This window comes from Vombatus ursinus, unplaced genomic scaffold (genome assembly GCF_900497805.2).
Source record: "Vombatus ursinus unplaced genomic scaffold, bare-nosed wombat genome assembly UNPS02014877.1, whole genome shotgun sequence".
NCBI lineage: Eukaryota > Metazoa > Chordata > Mammalia > Diprotodontia > Vombatidae > Vombatus > Vombatus ursinus.
Window position 1 is genome coordinate 300,775 of NW_020954655.1, and position 16,636 is coordinate 317,410.

The 16,636-nt window shown below is 38.0% G+C and overlaps 1 protein-coding gene across 1 annotated transcript in view; it reads left to right on the plus strand.

Annotated features, from left to right (window-relative positions):
• TBC1D8 (TBC1 domain family member 8) overlaps positions 1-16,636 on the plus strand; it is a 126,133-nt gene that overhangs the window by 63,378 nt on the left and 46,119 nt on the right. The window contains exon 3 of the mRNA XM_027842575.1: positions 14,514-14,632. Coding sequence (XP_027698376.1) covers positions 14,514-14,632 — 119 coding nt within the window. The remainder of the gene's footprint in view (positions 1-14,513; positions 14,633-16,636) is intronic.

Consider the following 16,636-nt stretch of genomic DNA (forward strand, 5'->3'; position numbering starts at 1 on the left):
ACTCCACGGCTTTTTGTATAACGTAATTCTGCCTCTTCAAAATCCCAGGTTCTTTTCAGCACTAATATTCTATGATCTTGGAGCTTTCTACAGTAACAGTTCTACTAAATGTATGAATTGCTTGAGACTGAAAGTCTAATCAATAATGATAATAATAGCTGACATTTAGATAGTATTTTAGTTTGCAAAGGCATTTTTACATATTTGATCTCATGTGACCCTTACAATACCCTAGTGAGGCAGATATTACTGGTATACTCATTTTGTTGTTGTTTGATTGTTTTTCAATCATGTCTGACTCTTTGTAACCTCATTTGGGGTTTTCCTCACAAAGATACTGGGGAGGCTCACCATTTTCTTCTCCAGCTCATTTTGCAGATGAGGAAACGGAGGCAAACAGGGTTAAGTGACTTGCCCAGGATCACACAGCTAGTGTGAGGCCAGATTTGAACTCTCGGAAGATGAGTCTTCCTGACTCCAGGTCATGATGAGCAAATTAAAATTTAAAGAGATTAAGTAATTTGCTTTTGGTTCAATGGTTAGTAAGAGTCAGAGGCAGGATTTAAACCTAGATCTTTCCTAACTCCAAATTCAGAAGTTTTTTGGCATAAAATATTCCTCACTTAACTCTGCTGGAAGCCATTATCATTGTCATAGATATTATGCTTTAAGGTTTATAAAGCATTACATACACACACACACACACACACACACACGTATGTGTATATATATATGTATATGTATATATATCTATATCTATATTTATATATTGCTTTTGACTTCTTTCAATCTTTACNGTAAAGCATTACACACACACACACACACGTATGTGTATATATATATATGTATATATATCTATATCTATATTTATATATTGCTTTTGACTTCTTTCAATCTTTACGCAATAGCCCTGGAATATATGAACCACAGGTATTGTTATTCCTATTTTACAGATGAAAAAATGAATGTGAGAGAAACTAAATGTCTTGTCCAGGGTCCTAGTGTCTGAGGCCTAATTTGGACTTAGGACATTTTTATTCCAAATCCAGCACCCTTTCTGGTATGCCATAGTGTCTTTCTTAAAATGAAGATCCAAATAGGTGAATTTCATTTTTCTTGAGATAAAAAGTGAGCAAATATTAAAAACATCTCAAAAACCTTTAGCAACATTTAATAAAAACAAATGTCTTCTATCCCCCCCTAAAGGGTCACTGATGTTGGATTTGGTCAAATCTTTTCACTCTTTGAGAATGTTTATAGAAACTTATGATTGAATACTTAATGTGTGAGGTTATAACTAGATTTTTTAATGTAGGAGGTAAGAGGTGTTTGGATTAGATGGGAAGAGAAGGAAGAAGGTTGTCAGGGATTTAAAAATGTACCTGTTTTAACCTGCTTGCTTATGCTTTGAAGTTGGGTCACATGACTCTGAATGGATTTCAACCAAGCAAGGCCTGTGTTGGGACTTTTAAAACTAGTTCCCTGAAATTCTAGCTCTGGTTAAGGGTATGTGTCTTCCTGGCAGTGGCCATTACAGAGCTGTAATTTTCACTTAGTTGTCTGTGGTAGTACTGGGTAGGAAGTGTTATTAATTGGTTGAATGCATCAGGCAAGGATGAGATTGATTTGAAAGCTCCAAAACATTTTTTTTCAGCTTTCCCTCAAAGATTTCTGTATTTCAAATGCCTGTTAGGTGGAATAGGGTCATTCTTGGCATATTAACACGATAGCTCCTTTTTTCATCCCCACAGTCTCACAATTCAAACTTGCACGTGACTAAATTGTGAGTCTTGCTCCAGCGCCATCTTCCTAATGGAGAAAAAAGCTTGGTAAAACAGCCCTTGAAATGAGCCTGCACAGATTAAATCCTGTGGGCTGAAAACTGGAGATACATTTCTTCTTTTTCTATTATTAGTTTGTAAAAGGTTACTTCCTCAGACTCTTATCCTCTCTATTAATACAGAACCCAGGTTCAGTGTAATTTTCCAGAGTTTATAATGACATGATTCTACCAAAAGGTACCCCAGTGTTCCCCCCCCTTTTTTTTTAATGATTTGGCCTCAATATAGATTGAATTCTGACCACCATATTTACCCACTGAGCACTAGATGTGACACAGCACATCTCTTGAAGTGGCAGGCCAGTAATGACTAGTAAAGTAACATGGAGTGTAAAGAGAAATCCCATGATGTTTTTGGATTAAACCTCCTAGCACTTTTACAGAAAACACAGAAATTGAATTGTTCAATTTGTATATACTTACATCTTTTTTTTACACAGATGAATTCAAACCAAATAATCCACTGGGACTTAAAGACAATAGCGTCAGCTTTGCCAAGACCAGTTGATTAAGGTGTCATTAGAAAGAGCTCTTTGCAGGAGTCAGTCCCTTAAACCAATCACTACTGAGTACACTAGGTTAGCCATTGAAATCTGCCAGGGGGTAGAATGACCTCCTATTTCCCTTACAGCTAGAGTAACCTTGTATTTCCCTTACAGGCTTGGCAAAGAATCACTTAGAAATCCTAGAAGAGTAATTTTCTCTCTCTCTCTCTCTCTCTCTCTCTTTCTCTGTGTGTGTGTGTGTGTGTGTGTGTGTGTTTTTAACTTTCATTATTTTTGAAAATCTCCTAGAAGTGCCATGTATGATATGAGTTAATTTTTTGTATTTAAACAAATTTTGTTTTGAGGTTTATTTTTAAATAGACTTTGTAACATCCTTCAAGTGATTAGAGGCACAGTGCTGCAAAGAAAGGGCTAGAAATCCCAGCTCTAGAGCCCCTTGGGGCTTTCCGAGGGGCTCTTTCCTCCTACTTGAGCTGTTTATTGCTTTGCTGCAGCTGCTCCCTTTGGATCCAAGTTTCTCCATAGATAGGCTCTCTGCAAAAAAGGGTACCTGCTTCAGATCTCCAGAAATTTACTTCATTTCTGGAGGAATTGGTTCTTCAAAATCTTGAAAAATGCCATTTGGAAAAAGAGAATTGAGATGGCCATGTGTCTTTGAGAGAGACTAGGAAATTAACATAGATAATAGGGTTTATAGTTAGGCTTTCTTAGCCTTTAAAGTTTGTGATTTTGTGGATAAGCCACTTTTTAACTCATTACTGTAGCTCCATCTCACTCCCCATTTCTCCAGAAAGTTGGAAGTGCATTCAGGATATTCAGGATAAAACCCATCAGTTTTACCAGAAAATTGAGGTAGAAGAGAAAAAGATAAGTAAAGAAAAGAAAGGCATCTGAAGAGGGATTAGAGGAGTGAATACTGATCCGAGTCATTATTTTCCATTTCTGCAGAGATGTGAGGGATAATGGTAGCTAGATGATGCAATGGATAGAGCACCAGAACTAAAGTCAGAAAGATCTGAGTTCAAATTCAGGCTCAAGCATCTTTTAGCTGTGTGATCCTGGGCAAGTCATTTAACCTCCATTTGCCTCAGTTTCTTCATCTATAAATTGAAGATAATAATGGCACCTACACCTCAGGGCAGTTGTGAGGATCAAACGAGATAATAATTGTAAAGCCCTAAGCATAGTGGTGGCAAGTAGTAAGCTCTGTATAAATGTTAGATATTATTGTTGTTGTTATTGTTGTTACTGAGTGTAGGAGGTTGCCTAAAATGATCAGATGTGATCATTGTATTCTTTTTTTTTTTTTGCTTAACTTTTTTTTCCCTTTGTAACAAAGGAGTGTTTAATTCTGGGTCACTAGGAAGGAGAAGTTTATATTTACAAATGACTATAATGTAAAAACAAAAGGCATCAATAAAGCCCATTTAAAATTATTTAGCCCTTTGTATTGACAAGAACAAAGTAGATTCTACTTAGAAAAGAATTGGTCGTTTCTAAGTTGGAAGCAACCCACACCTAATAGGTACTCAATAAATGTTTGTTGAGTGGATTGATTGAAATGTGGGAATTATGTAGGTTAATGTTTTTATTTATTTTCTTCTCACAATGTGTGCACTTCGGAAATTCACAAGGGGTGAAAATCTATATGTAAATATGGTATTAGTGTGCTGAAATTCTGTGAGACCTTGGAAAGCACTTTGGTATATGCTCTTGAGGTTCATTTCAACACTTTCCCTAGTTTAACTTTTCCACTAGTTTAACATCATTGACCATTGTTTTGTCTTCCTTAAAATACTGTGTGTAAGGTTAAGCCTATATATAGTAATGAAGTATGTTAAACTGTTGGGAACTTATATAATGCTTCTATTCAGGTAGCCACTTGTTGCCTTTAAACCTAGTATTTGCATAGTAGTAGATTGAAAAACCTGATTTTTGACTGCCTGCTTTGTAATTTTAAACAGTCTGACTTATTGAATATGCTTGCAGACTCTTCAGTTTTGTGGTACATTTAGGCATTTGGTTGCTAAGAGAAAACATGTAATTTGTTATATTGGTAGAGGAAAACAGTTTCTCTCTAACCTAGGAACACAACTCTATGTGGCTTGTGTTCTTGTTAAAGCTAGACATCTAGACAGGGATATTTCCTGAAATACTTCCAGGGAATATATATGTATTTCACAGTATAATGGGCTACTCTATGCTGCCGGTCCTTCTACAACTTAAAATAGAAAACTTCATAGCCAATTTGTCAAGAAAGAATGATCAGGGTGGCCTCTGTTACTTAATTGTTGGCTGGCATTCATTCACACCTTGTAGGTACCATCTTCTGTAAGCCTAGCTGTTTTCTATGTACTTTTTTCAGTTTTTGGATCGTTTGTAAATTGACAACAGTCCTTTTGTCCTGAGAATCTGAAGCTTGGTGCTAGAGTAGGGATTTTTGAAATACAGGAAAGTTTATTTCTACAACATGAAAGATAATACAAAACTATTAAAATTTTGCTAGTTGGATTTCCAATGAGTTCTAATCTAAAGCCTTTACAAAACTTTTGGTTTTAGATTTTCCTGTGTTAGAAACTATATAGCTATCCCAAAAAGTAATTTTTCATGATCTATTTAAATAATAGAATTTAAACTTTAAAAATTCATTTAGAATGTTTTGAACAGCCAATTAAAGGAAGAACAGAAAAAAATTAAATTGCTTTGATTATTTTTATCCAGGAAAGAATGGGAATAAAAAGAAGGAACTCAAGAGGAAAGAGCTCTAGATTTCTATGTTCCCTAGTGACTGGCATGGTGCCTTATATCTAGTTGTTATTGTTGTTCAGTTGTTTTACAGTTGTGTCTGACTCTTTGTGACCCCATTTGGGGTTTTCCTGGCAAAGCTACTGGAGGGGGTTGCTATTTCCTTTTCCAGCTCATTTTACAGGTGAGGAACTGAGGCAGAGTTAAGTGACTTACCCAAGGTCACACAGTTAGTAAGTGTTTGAGACTGGATTTGAACTCAGGAAGATTAGTCTTCCTGACTCCAGGCCTAACAGTCTATCAATTGCACCACCTAGCTGCCTTTGCACCTAATAGGCATTTCTTTTTTGGTCTCCTTTTGTGGATCTATGTCCTGTCCCTAACCCTGAGTATATACCCAAAGGCCCTCTTTTCTCTATAACCTCTCTTTCATCTACTCCCACTAATTCACTTCCCTCTATACAGATTTCCAGATCTATATATTCCTCCTTGCTTTCTGTCCTGAGGTCTAGTCCTCCATATCAAACCATTGGACATTTTGAACTACATGACCCAAGCATCTCAAACTCAACATGTTCAAAATAGAACTCATGATCTTTCCCCTTTCAAATCCACTCCTCCTCTTCCTAACTTTACCATTTCTGTCACGAGCATTATCATCTTTCCAGTTCTCCAAAGTCACCACCTTTGAGTCATCTTTGACTCTTCATTTTACTTCATCCATATCCAATCAACTGCTAAGTCTTGTCAATTCTACTTTCACATCTATCTCCTTCTGTCCCCTAGCAAGGCACTCTACTACTAAGTCATTTTTCACCCAGATTGTTGCAGTAATCTCCTAATTGATTTCCCAGCCTCAAATCTCTTGCCTTTCCAATTTATTCTTCACTCAGCTACTAAGGTGATAATCCTAAAGTACAAGTTATTTCCCTACTGAGAAAGCTCCCCTGGCTCCCTATTACCTCTAGAATCAGACAAATTCATTTGGGATTTAAAGGCCTTTACAATCTGGTTGCACCTATCTTTCCAGGTTTATTACATACTGTTCCTTACCACGACCTCTGCCTTCTAGCCAAACTGCTTCTTGCTCTTCTCAACACACAACACTCTTTTTCTTGTCCCTATGCCTTGGACAGGGTGCCATCCATACCTAGAATGCACTAACTCCTCACCTCTGCCTCTCAGAATCCCTGGCTTACTTTAGAGGTCAGCCTAAATGCCATCTCCTCCATGAGACCTTTCCTGGGTTATCAAGGAGAATGAAGATTTCCTTTAAAAGGGGGTGGGAAGCTTCGATATGAAAACAGAGAAGAAAAACAGGCGGAGTGGAATCCTAACCCAAGTCTAAATGTTGAGTGATGGAAAAAATGTCCCATGGAAAAAAAAATAGTAGAAAACCACTAAATACTTGAAGCTAGAAACAGGTTTGAGGGTCTTTCTAAAGAGGAGGAAGCTGGACACTCTCATGAGGGAAAAGCTATTTAATTTACAAGAAATAATGTTGTGGGTCTATAGGTTCTGTTAAATGTGAGATCATATAGTAAGAAGAGGTGAGTAATGATAGCTGGTGACAGGAGGCCCTAAGGCAGTTAGGTGATGCACTGGGTAGAACACCGGGCCTGGAATGAGAAAGACCCAAATTCAAAATTGGTCTCAAACACTTATAAGCTATGTGACCCTGGACTAGTCACTTAACCTTTGTTTACCTCAGTTTTCTCAGCTGTAAAATGGGGATTATAACAGCAACTTCTTCACAGAGTTATTGTGAAGATCAAATGAGATATTTGTAAACACTTAGCACAGTGCTTGGCACATTGTAGTGCTAAGTAGGTCCTTCTTCCATCACCTACCTCCTGAGGAAGTTATTTGAAAAACTGATGACTTTTAGAGACCTTACTATGGCATGTATCCAAGACATGATGGGACACTTTCCATGACTCGATAAACTAGATGATTACTACGTATGCACAAATGAGACTGCCAGAAAGAATCAAGAAAACATTGCTAAAGATTATGAAATTTTGAGTAAAAAAACTGAAGACCTCAGGGGCACAAGTGGTGTGTTTTTTTTTTCATTCCTGCTGCCAACCAAAGGCAAGAGCTTTAGAAGAAAGAGACAGATTTGGGGGAAATGAACAGCCGGTTAAGAAGATGGTATCTATGAACAAGATTTGGCTTTCTAAAACATAATTTGAAATACAGTATTGGAATTACAAGTTCCTGGCCAGGGATGGAGTATATCCAGCAAGAATTGATAAGACTACATCTGCTTGGAATATTGCAAGTCTAATCAAAAGAGGAGAGGAGGGAGAGTGTTGCCTTTGCATTTATATATAGGTAGTACTACAGAGTAATTATAATGATGGAAGAAAAGTAGTATTAGAGATGCAAACATCTATGCAGTGTACAGAATCTAAGAAAGGAGCCAGCAATCAAATCTATGACTTCAGATGTCTATACAAGATGTGCAAATATGAGCAACAAGGAAAGTGAATTAGAGATCACAATTTAAGGAATAAAAATGACTATATATATGTGTGTGTGTGTGTGTGTGTGTGTATAATATGTGTATATATGTATGTATGTATATGTTACTGAGACATATTAGGATGAAACTCCTGACTGTAATATCACTTTGGAAATGTATTTCTTATTTAAAAGAAAAAGGAGAGGTAAGGGGTTAGGGGAGAGATTAGGCAGAGTAGCACCCTGTATTAAGATATTAAGTGAGGAAGACCAGAAACAGGTTCAGAAGATGGGGAGACTGAGACAATTTGGATAAAGTAGAAGTGAGATTGTCACTGGAATACACTCCAGTCAACCTGAGTGGGGAAAAAAGAGATGAGGAGGTTGAGAAACAGATCATAAGCCTGGAACTTTGGCATGATAGAGTAGTGATAAGAGGCCTCAGTTATCTAGACATTTGGTGAAGCATTCTGTCTGCCAAAAGCAGAACAGCCAATAATTTCTTGACTTGCTTTAATGATCATTTTGACCTTCAAAGATGGAGGAACCAATAAGGAAGAATTCTATGCTAGTTACAATTCTCAGTAACTAGGAGAAATGATGGGAATTTTGAAGGGCAGTGACTATTCCTTATACTAGGGAACTTCAACATACATATTAATTTTCCTTCAAACACCCTAACCACTTAGTTCTTCAACCTACTCACTTTCTATGACTGACCTACTCCTCTACCCCACCTTAGCCACACATAAAGATGGTCATATCCTTGATTTTGCCATCACCCACAAATGTAACATCTCCATGTTAAAGAATTCCTAAATTCTCTTACCTCACCATGATCTAATGACTTTTCACCTCTCCCTTAGCCTTCCCTCACCAAATCCTACTTTTCATCCTCACCATAACCTCTAATCCCATGACCCCTCAATTCTCTCCCAGGCATCCCCCCTGCACTCACTACTTTCTCTTCTTTTCCTCATCTTGACCCTTTTGAGAATCAATTCAGTAATCCTCTCTTGTATCTCTAGCCCCCTTAACATTTCTTTGATTGCAACCTGCTAAGTCTTAGCCTTGGATCACTCCACCATTTGCTGCCTTAGTTCCAACACATGCAATGCTGAATGAAGATAAAGAAAAATATAACCATTCTGATTAGGTCTACTATGAATTTATGTTACACAGTCTCAACTGGACCCCCACTGTTGCTAGGGAATCCTATTATACGGGCCTTATCAATTCACTCTTCTATTCTCCACAGCAGCTCTTCCAAATCTTTCCATTCCTTCTCAAACCTTCCATGTCTCCCTGTCATCCTCCCCTCTCAGCTGAGAATCTTGCTTCATATTTGACAAAAAAAGTTGAGGCCATTCACCATGAGCTCTTTCCTCCCCTCTTCCTCATCTCTTATCACTCAGGTGCTCTCATCTACTCTCATATCCTTCACCCCTGTCTCACATGATAAAGTGGTTCTACTCCTTACCAGGGCTAACCCTTCTATATGCTCAAGCTATCCCATTCCATCTTGTCTCTAACAGGTTGTCCCCCCCATTATCCCCACTTTATCACTTATTTTCAGTCTCTCTCTGTCTACTAGTTTGTCCTTCTCTACTGCCTATAAACATGCCCTCCAGGATCAAATACAAAAGCCTCTGTTTAGCATTCATAACCATTTAGCACCTAGCCCCCATTACCTTTACATGTTACTTAGATGTTGTTCTCCCTGCAATGTACTCTTTGGTCCAGTGACAGTGACTTTCTTGCTGTTCCACAAGTGAGACTCTACCTCTCAGTTCCAGGCATTTTCTCTGGTTGTCCCCCATGTGTGGAGTATTCTCCCACCTCATTACTGCCTCCTGACTTCCCTGCCTTCTTTTAAATCTCAACTAAAATCCCCTGTTCTACAGGAAGCCTTCCCCAACCCCTCTTAATTCTAGTATCTTCCCTCTGTTAATTCTTTCCTATTTATCCTGCACGTAGCTTGTTTGTACATATGTGTTTGCTTGTTGTTTCCCCCATTTGATTTTGAGCTCCTTGGGGGCAAAAACTGTCTTTTGCCTCTTTTTGTATCCCCAGCACTTAGCACAGTGCCTGAAACAGAAGGCACTTAATAACTGTTTATTGAGTATCATTAAACTCCATTTAAAAATTTTGTGCTATTGGAGAGGACAGCTGGACATTTAGTAAAGTAGGTTTCAAAGGGTTTAGAGAAAGGATAGATGTATCCCACAGGCTAAAATTCTGTATGGCAAGTCAACCCAAAAGGATGGGAGGATCTTACGGATGAAATTCTGAAGACACAAAGAGAAATAAGTCCATTTAAAAGAGGAAATGGTTAGTGGTTTGGGGAAAAAAAGACTGATGAAGAATTCACAGATTTTAAAAAGATATGAAGAGGGGCAGCTAGGTGGCAAAGTGGATAGAGCACTGGCCATGGAGTCAGGAGGACCTGGATTCAAATTCAGTCTCAGATCAGACACTTGACACTTAACTAGCTGTGTGACCCTGGGCAAGTCACTTAACCCCAACTGCCTCACTCGCCCCCCAAAAAACTGTGAAGAGACACACCAGGAGTAAAGATGGAAGTAAAACAGATAATGAAGGATGAATAATAATTTTTTTAAAAAAGTTTGGCATAGTCCTGTAAAAAGGAAGCTGGAGCACTAATTCTCAGAATGAGTTCGAGGCTGGTAAGGTATGAAAAGGGGGTGTTTTTTAATGCTGTATTGAAGGAAAGATAAACCTAAGAAAAAGATAGTCCTGGTAGTAGATAGGATTATGATAATTAAGAATGGAAAGAAGATGGAGTTCATTTCTTATTTTGTTTGTTTTCTCTGACAGAGGATGATTTTTGACCTGGAAAGGGCTAAGCAAAAATGGCTAATACAGAGTTAATACTGAAGATAAGTATATGGAAATGGCAAGAGATCACTTAGCTTTGTCTTAGCATTCCCAGTACCTAACATAACTTAAAAAGGTCAAGGTCTCCCACTGCATCCGGGGCCATCTCCAATTCTCCTTATCTCTATCTTGCCACTGGACCCAGATGGCTCTGGAGGAGAAAGTGAGGTGGGTGACTTTGCACAGCCCTGCCTCGCTTAAATCCAGTTCACTTGCAAGTCAAGACATCACCTTCCTGATGTCATGGTCCTCTTCAAGAACAAAGGACAAAAAACAGCACAACACCTGACATGATGAACTGTGCACTTTAGGCACTTATTCCACTTGCAGGTTCGTGCTTGGTCTTCCTTATAATTAATAGCGACATGTTTATAAGGCAACTATATGGAATTAAAAGTATATCATTTCTATAAATGGAGAAAAAGGTAATTGATCAACATGGGGGACCAGACCAAAGTAGATCATATTGTTCTAACCCACAAAACTAGCCAGTTAAAGATCTCAGAAAATAGAGGGTGGTGCAAAGTAAGTCTAAAGTGGAGAAAGGCCAGAAAGTTTCACAGAGAGACAGACTGGGTAGCCTTTGGTGAACTTTACAGGAATTAAGAGAAGTACAAGGATTAGGGGACCTGCAAAAATCAAGGGTTTCCAAACACTGAAAGCAGGAAGAAGAGGAATCGAGGAAAGGCTAGAGAATACTGGGAACAGAACTACCATAGCTAGATGCTAGGACTGGGACTGGGAACAGAAAGAAGTTAGATTTTTATCTGCTGAACCAAAAGACAAGGTTTAAAAATCTTCCTTAAAACAAAAGAAGTTAAGATTGTCAGGTCCTTAGACCTTGAGAAGGAAAGAAATAGCCCATCAATGACTTTAAAGTGCTTCCCAAACAGAGAGCTATATAAATGCTAAGTAAGAAGAGAAGCAAACTGATTTTAGTGGAGAGTAGAAGGACAACCTTTTGTAGGATCTTATTTTGTAGTATGAAACTCAATATTTAAAACTGGATGCAGTGGACATTCAGAATATTGTAGAGATTGTGTTGTTTTTCCTTATTCTCAGTTTTTGTTCCATCCTATCAGTAGTGTCTGACCGTTCATGACTCCATTTGGGGTTTTGTTGGCAAAGATACTGGAGTGATTTCCATTTTCTTCTCCAGCTCATTTTACAGATGAGGAAACGCAGGCAAACAGGGTTTCATGACTTGCCCAGGGTCACACAACTAGTGAGTGTCTGAGGTCAGATTTGAATTCAGCAAGGTGAGTCTTCCAGACACTAGGCCCAAGCTCTATCCACTGTACCACCTAGCTGCCCTGAAACACGTGTACGTAACATGTATACATACACAAATCTTTGATTTCATTAGTGTAGGCAACTACTAGATGAGTAAACTAACAAAGGTCAACACCTTCTCTGCAATTTAGAGTTGTCTAGAGCTCTACGTCCAGGGTCACCCAGAGCTGGGGTATGTCAGACTTAAACCCAGATTTTCCTGACAAGACTTTAACTGTCTGTCAACTATATCATGCTGATTCATAAAGAATTTCCTGATGCATTTTGTGAAAAGCAATTTTTTTCTTTTTAATACAGGGACATATTATATAAGAAGTAAAAAAACCTTCATTCAAATTTATACTTTGGACAAAGACAAACTGCAAATGACATAGCAAAACACGTTTCTGCAGAATGCACAGACTCTAGGTACAAAACCTGTGAAAATTGTACCTTTTTGTTTCTGGCCTAGAATGACCAGACATACTATTTTGGTTAGATTCTGCTCAAAAGCCTATTTTTTTTTTGGAGGGGCGTGTTTTTGGCCCCCTAAAGTATCTTTGAAATGTTTACTATGTTCTATATTTCCCATTAGGAAAATCTGGCCTTTCTCACCTAATATAGATTGCCCAGTTTCCTTTGCCAGATATCCTGGGAGCACTCATTACCTTTGAATATCAGAATTATGCTTACTTTGAGATTGCTTGGAACCCAATCTAAAGAACTAAAAATACTAAGCTTTTTTTTTCTTTAAAAAGAGTGTGTTGTTTTGTACTTATAAAAGTATTGCTTTAATTAAATTGCTTAAATTATATATTTTGTTTTCAAATGTGTACAATAAAAAAACCACCACCACCAATTCTTGTATGTTCTTCCTGTGAAATATGAGAGCATTATTAGTCAGCTAGCATTTATTAAGTGCTTCCTGTATGCCAAGCACTGTGGTAAGCATTAGAGATGCAAAGTAAGGCAAAAATGTGATTCCTGCCCTCCAAGAGTTCATATTCTAATGGGGGTGGGGAGAGGGGGGAGGTGTGTGAGAAAATATGCAAAAATTGAATAAGTAATACACATAGAGTGTAAATAGGTAATCTCAGAGGTACATGGAGGAGGGGGCAGGGAGGAAGAAGGCACCAGTAAAGGATTTCAGAAGGTGGAATTTGAGTTGAATTTTGAAGGTAGCCATAGAAGCCAGGAGGCAGAGATCAGTCAACCTGTCAGCTAACATTTATTAAGCATGTGTGTGTGTATGTATGTCGTGTATATATATACTGTGTGTATATACTATTTGTGTATATATGTATGTATATATACATATACATGTTTTATACACACTTATGTATATATACATATCACATAATACACATATACATTATATAAGTATAGATACATATATAATGTATATATACAAATATATTTATATAGTATATATATAATATAATACATATATTTTATGTGTATGTGTATGTAGATAAATTGCGGGTGCCCACAGAGGGAAGGATGATAGCCAGTGAAAAGGCATAGCATCTGGAGAATGGAGTGTCACATTCAGGGAATAAGAAGACCAGTGTCATTGGACTATACATTATATGGAGGAGAGTAAAGTATGAGATGACTGAAAAGGTAGGAAAGGACCCAGTTGTAAAGGATTTTCAATGCCAAACAGAGGATTTTATATTTGATCGTTGAAGTAATAGGGAGCCACTGGTGTTTTTGAATAAAGGCAAATTTAGCATTTCCAATTTCCCCCAATATTCTAATGAAGTACATGTAATATATAGATACATACACATATTTGTGTGTGGTGTTGAGTTCAGTCATTTCTGCCCTATTCAACTCTTCGTGACCCCATTTTGGGGTTTTCTTGGCAAAGATAATGAAGTGGTTTGCCATTTCCTTCTCCAGCTAATTTTACAGATGAGAAACTGGGTCAAATAGGGTTAAGTAACTTGTCCAGAGTGACACAGCTAATAAGAGTCTGAGGCCAGAGTGACCTCAAGAAGATGAGCCTTCTCGATTCTAAGCCCAGTGTTCTATCCATTGTGCCACCTACTCTGTGTGTGCGTGTGTGTGTGTGTGTGTGTGTGTGTAGTAAATGAAACATAATCTCAGAAAGGAAGTCACTAGCCGTAGAGTGGATTGGGAAAGGTTTCCTGCAGAAAGTGAGATTTGAGTTAAATCTTGAAGGAAGCCAGGAAAACTAAGAGGGGCAGAGCATTCTAGACATGGTGGACTGCCAGTGTAGTCACAGAGTTGGGAAATGGAGTGCAGTGTTCAAGGGAGTGCAAGAAGGTTGATAGATTATAGAGCTAATGGAGAGGGTGGGGGGAGGGTGAAGTCTAAGAAGCCTGGAAAGGTAGAAAGGTGGCAGACTGTGAAGGGCTTTAAATGGAATCCTGGAGGAGATAGGGAGCCACTGGAGGTCATTGAGCATGGTCAGACCTATCTATGCTTTAGAAAATTTGGACTTGGTGTAAGGTAATTTAAAAAAAATTAGAGCTGTCTCAAAGTGGATTGGGGTACCTCATGAGGTATTGGATTCTCTTATGACCAGAAGCATTCACCTGAAGGCAGGATGATTACTTGTTAAGGATGTTGCAGAAGCGGATTTTTTTGCAGGTGTTGGTTAGAATGGATGACTCTCCAACTCCATGATCCTGTGAGTCTGTGTTTAAGTGAAAAGTAGCTAGAAGCAATGGAAATCATGGGTTCCATTATATTTGAAAATATATTTCATCTGTGTATGAGTTTTTAAATTCTTCACATCTTCTTGTTTCTTATTCTAGGAGCAACTTTAGAGGAGATTAATCAGCATTGGGAGTGGTTAGAACAAAACCTGCTGCATACATTGTCTGTATTTGATAATAAAGAAGATATTGCTAGTTTTGTTAAGGGGAAAATAAAGGTAGGTTCCCTTTTCTTAGCTTTATTCCTGTTGTTCCTCATTTCTTTTGCTTCCTCTTTCCTAACCTGAATGTTGCTTTTACATGTATAACCAGTACAATTTGAACATACAACATTCCTGGACAAGCGTTTAATATACAGTTATGCTTTTGACGTAATATGCAACCACCTGCTGATGTTGTGTCCCTGTAGAGATTAATAATCTGGTAAGATTGGCTTTAAGTACTGGATGTCTTAATTGTGAACTTGACATTATACCACTTGGGGTCCCTTTGTTATCATTTCATTTCATAACACCCAGCCTTTTGCCTTCTAAATATTCTACAAAATATGTATTTGTTTCTAAAAGAAATGAATTTACTCAGTCACATTGATGTGAATTTAACTGAGGGTAGGGGGTGAGTTTCATGGTTCGTCTCTGCCTCCATTGAAAGAGAATCATAAGCTCTTAGGGCTGGAAGGGACCTTAAAGACATCTAGTCCACTGTCTCCTCATGTAAGAATCCCCTTTAAAACCACCCTGACAAGTGACCACTCATTGTCTTAAACACTTCCAATAATTGGGTATTTTGCCATTCTAAGTTTTAGAATCACCACATTAAAGGCTTTGGGAAAAAGAAAAACATTGCATTTTTCTAATACTTAGTACGATCCTATCCCATTAAGCATTTACATGCATCAGTCTACAATTCTGCCTTGTTTACTTATAAATGAAGTGCCTGACCTTGTTTGTTTGGTTTTTTTTTGATAGAACAATTAATTCTCAGCCTTAGTTTTGCAGCACCCTCAAGAAAGCTCTAGTTTCCTCAAAGGTTGTTGTGAAATATTCAGATTTTTGAGAAAACAATTATTTTTATTCATATAAACTTAATACATTTCATGCAACATTTAATATGTTAGAGGTGTGGTTGAGGCGAGTGATATATTACTTCTCTTAAATGTTTTCAAGATACTATTAGTGCAGAAAGTCTGACAGTCATTGCTATAGTCTAAACCAGAGTTCTTAAGTTGGGGTCTAAGGATACATTTTAGGGAATTTGTGAACTGTTGGTGGAGGGTGAAGAATAAAGCCTCTTTTTTCGATAACTTCTAACTGCAGTTTGGCATTTCCAGGTCCATAGGTGTCATCAGACTGCCAAAGGGATCCCTGACTTAAAAAAGGTTGAGAGCCAGCCCTTGGTTTAGACAGAATGACAACTCAGACATGGTGCCCACCATACAGGTGGCAACAGGGCAGTGTGGCATAATGGAAGGAGTGCCAGCTTTGGAACTGGAGGACCTGGGTTCAAATCCTGGCTGTTACTTCCTACCTGTGTGACTTTGGGCAGGCCACTTAAATCCCTCTGGGGCAGTCTCCTCCTTTGTAAAGTAAGGAATTGGATTAGGTGATTTCTAAGATCCTGTCTAGCTCTAAATTTATGATTTTACAAATCTATTCTATTCAAGAATGTTGTATGTTAGCTGGAATAGGCCTAGCTAAAATATCAAGGACCTAGAGTGGGGCTGGCAATAGAAACCAGCAAGAGAAACTAGTACTATTGACTCCTCGTCCCTGACTTGATTTGCATTACCATTTTCTCCCCCTCCCTCCCTGTACTCCCATCTTCTCACTAGTTACCAAACTGTACCTCTTTAAGCTCCATTTTTGGAAATATACCTTTTATAGATTTAATGATGTTTAGGGAAGTCATCTCCTTAAGGAAACAAGCATTTATATAGCACCTACTATGTGCCAGGCACTGTGCTAAGCACTTTACAAATATCTCATTTGGTCCTCACAAACAACCCTAGGAGATAGTGTAATTATCCCCATTTTACAGTTGGGGAAACTGAGGCAAACAGAGGTTAAGTGACTAACCCGGGGTCACACAACTAGTAATTGTCAGAGGGTTGATTTGAACTCAGATATTCCAGATTCCAGCTCTTTATCCACTGTTCCACCTACCAGCCATTGTTGAACTTTTTTTTTTTTTTTTTTTTTTTTTTTTTTTTTTTTTTTTTTTTT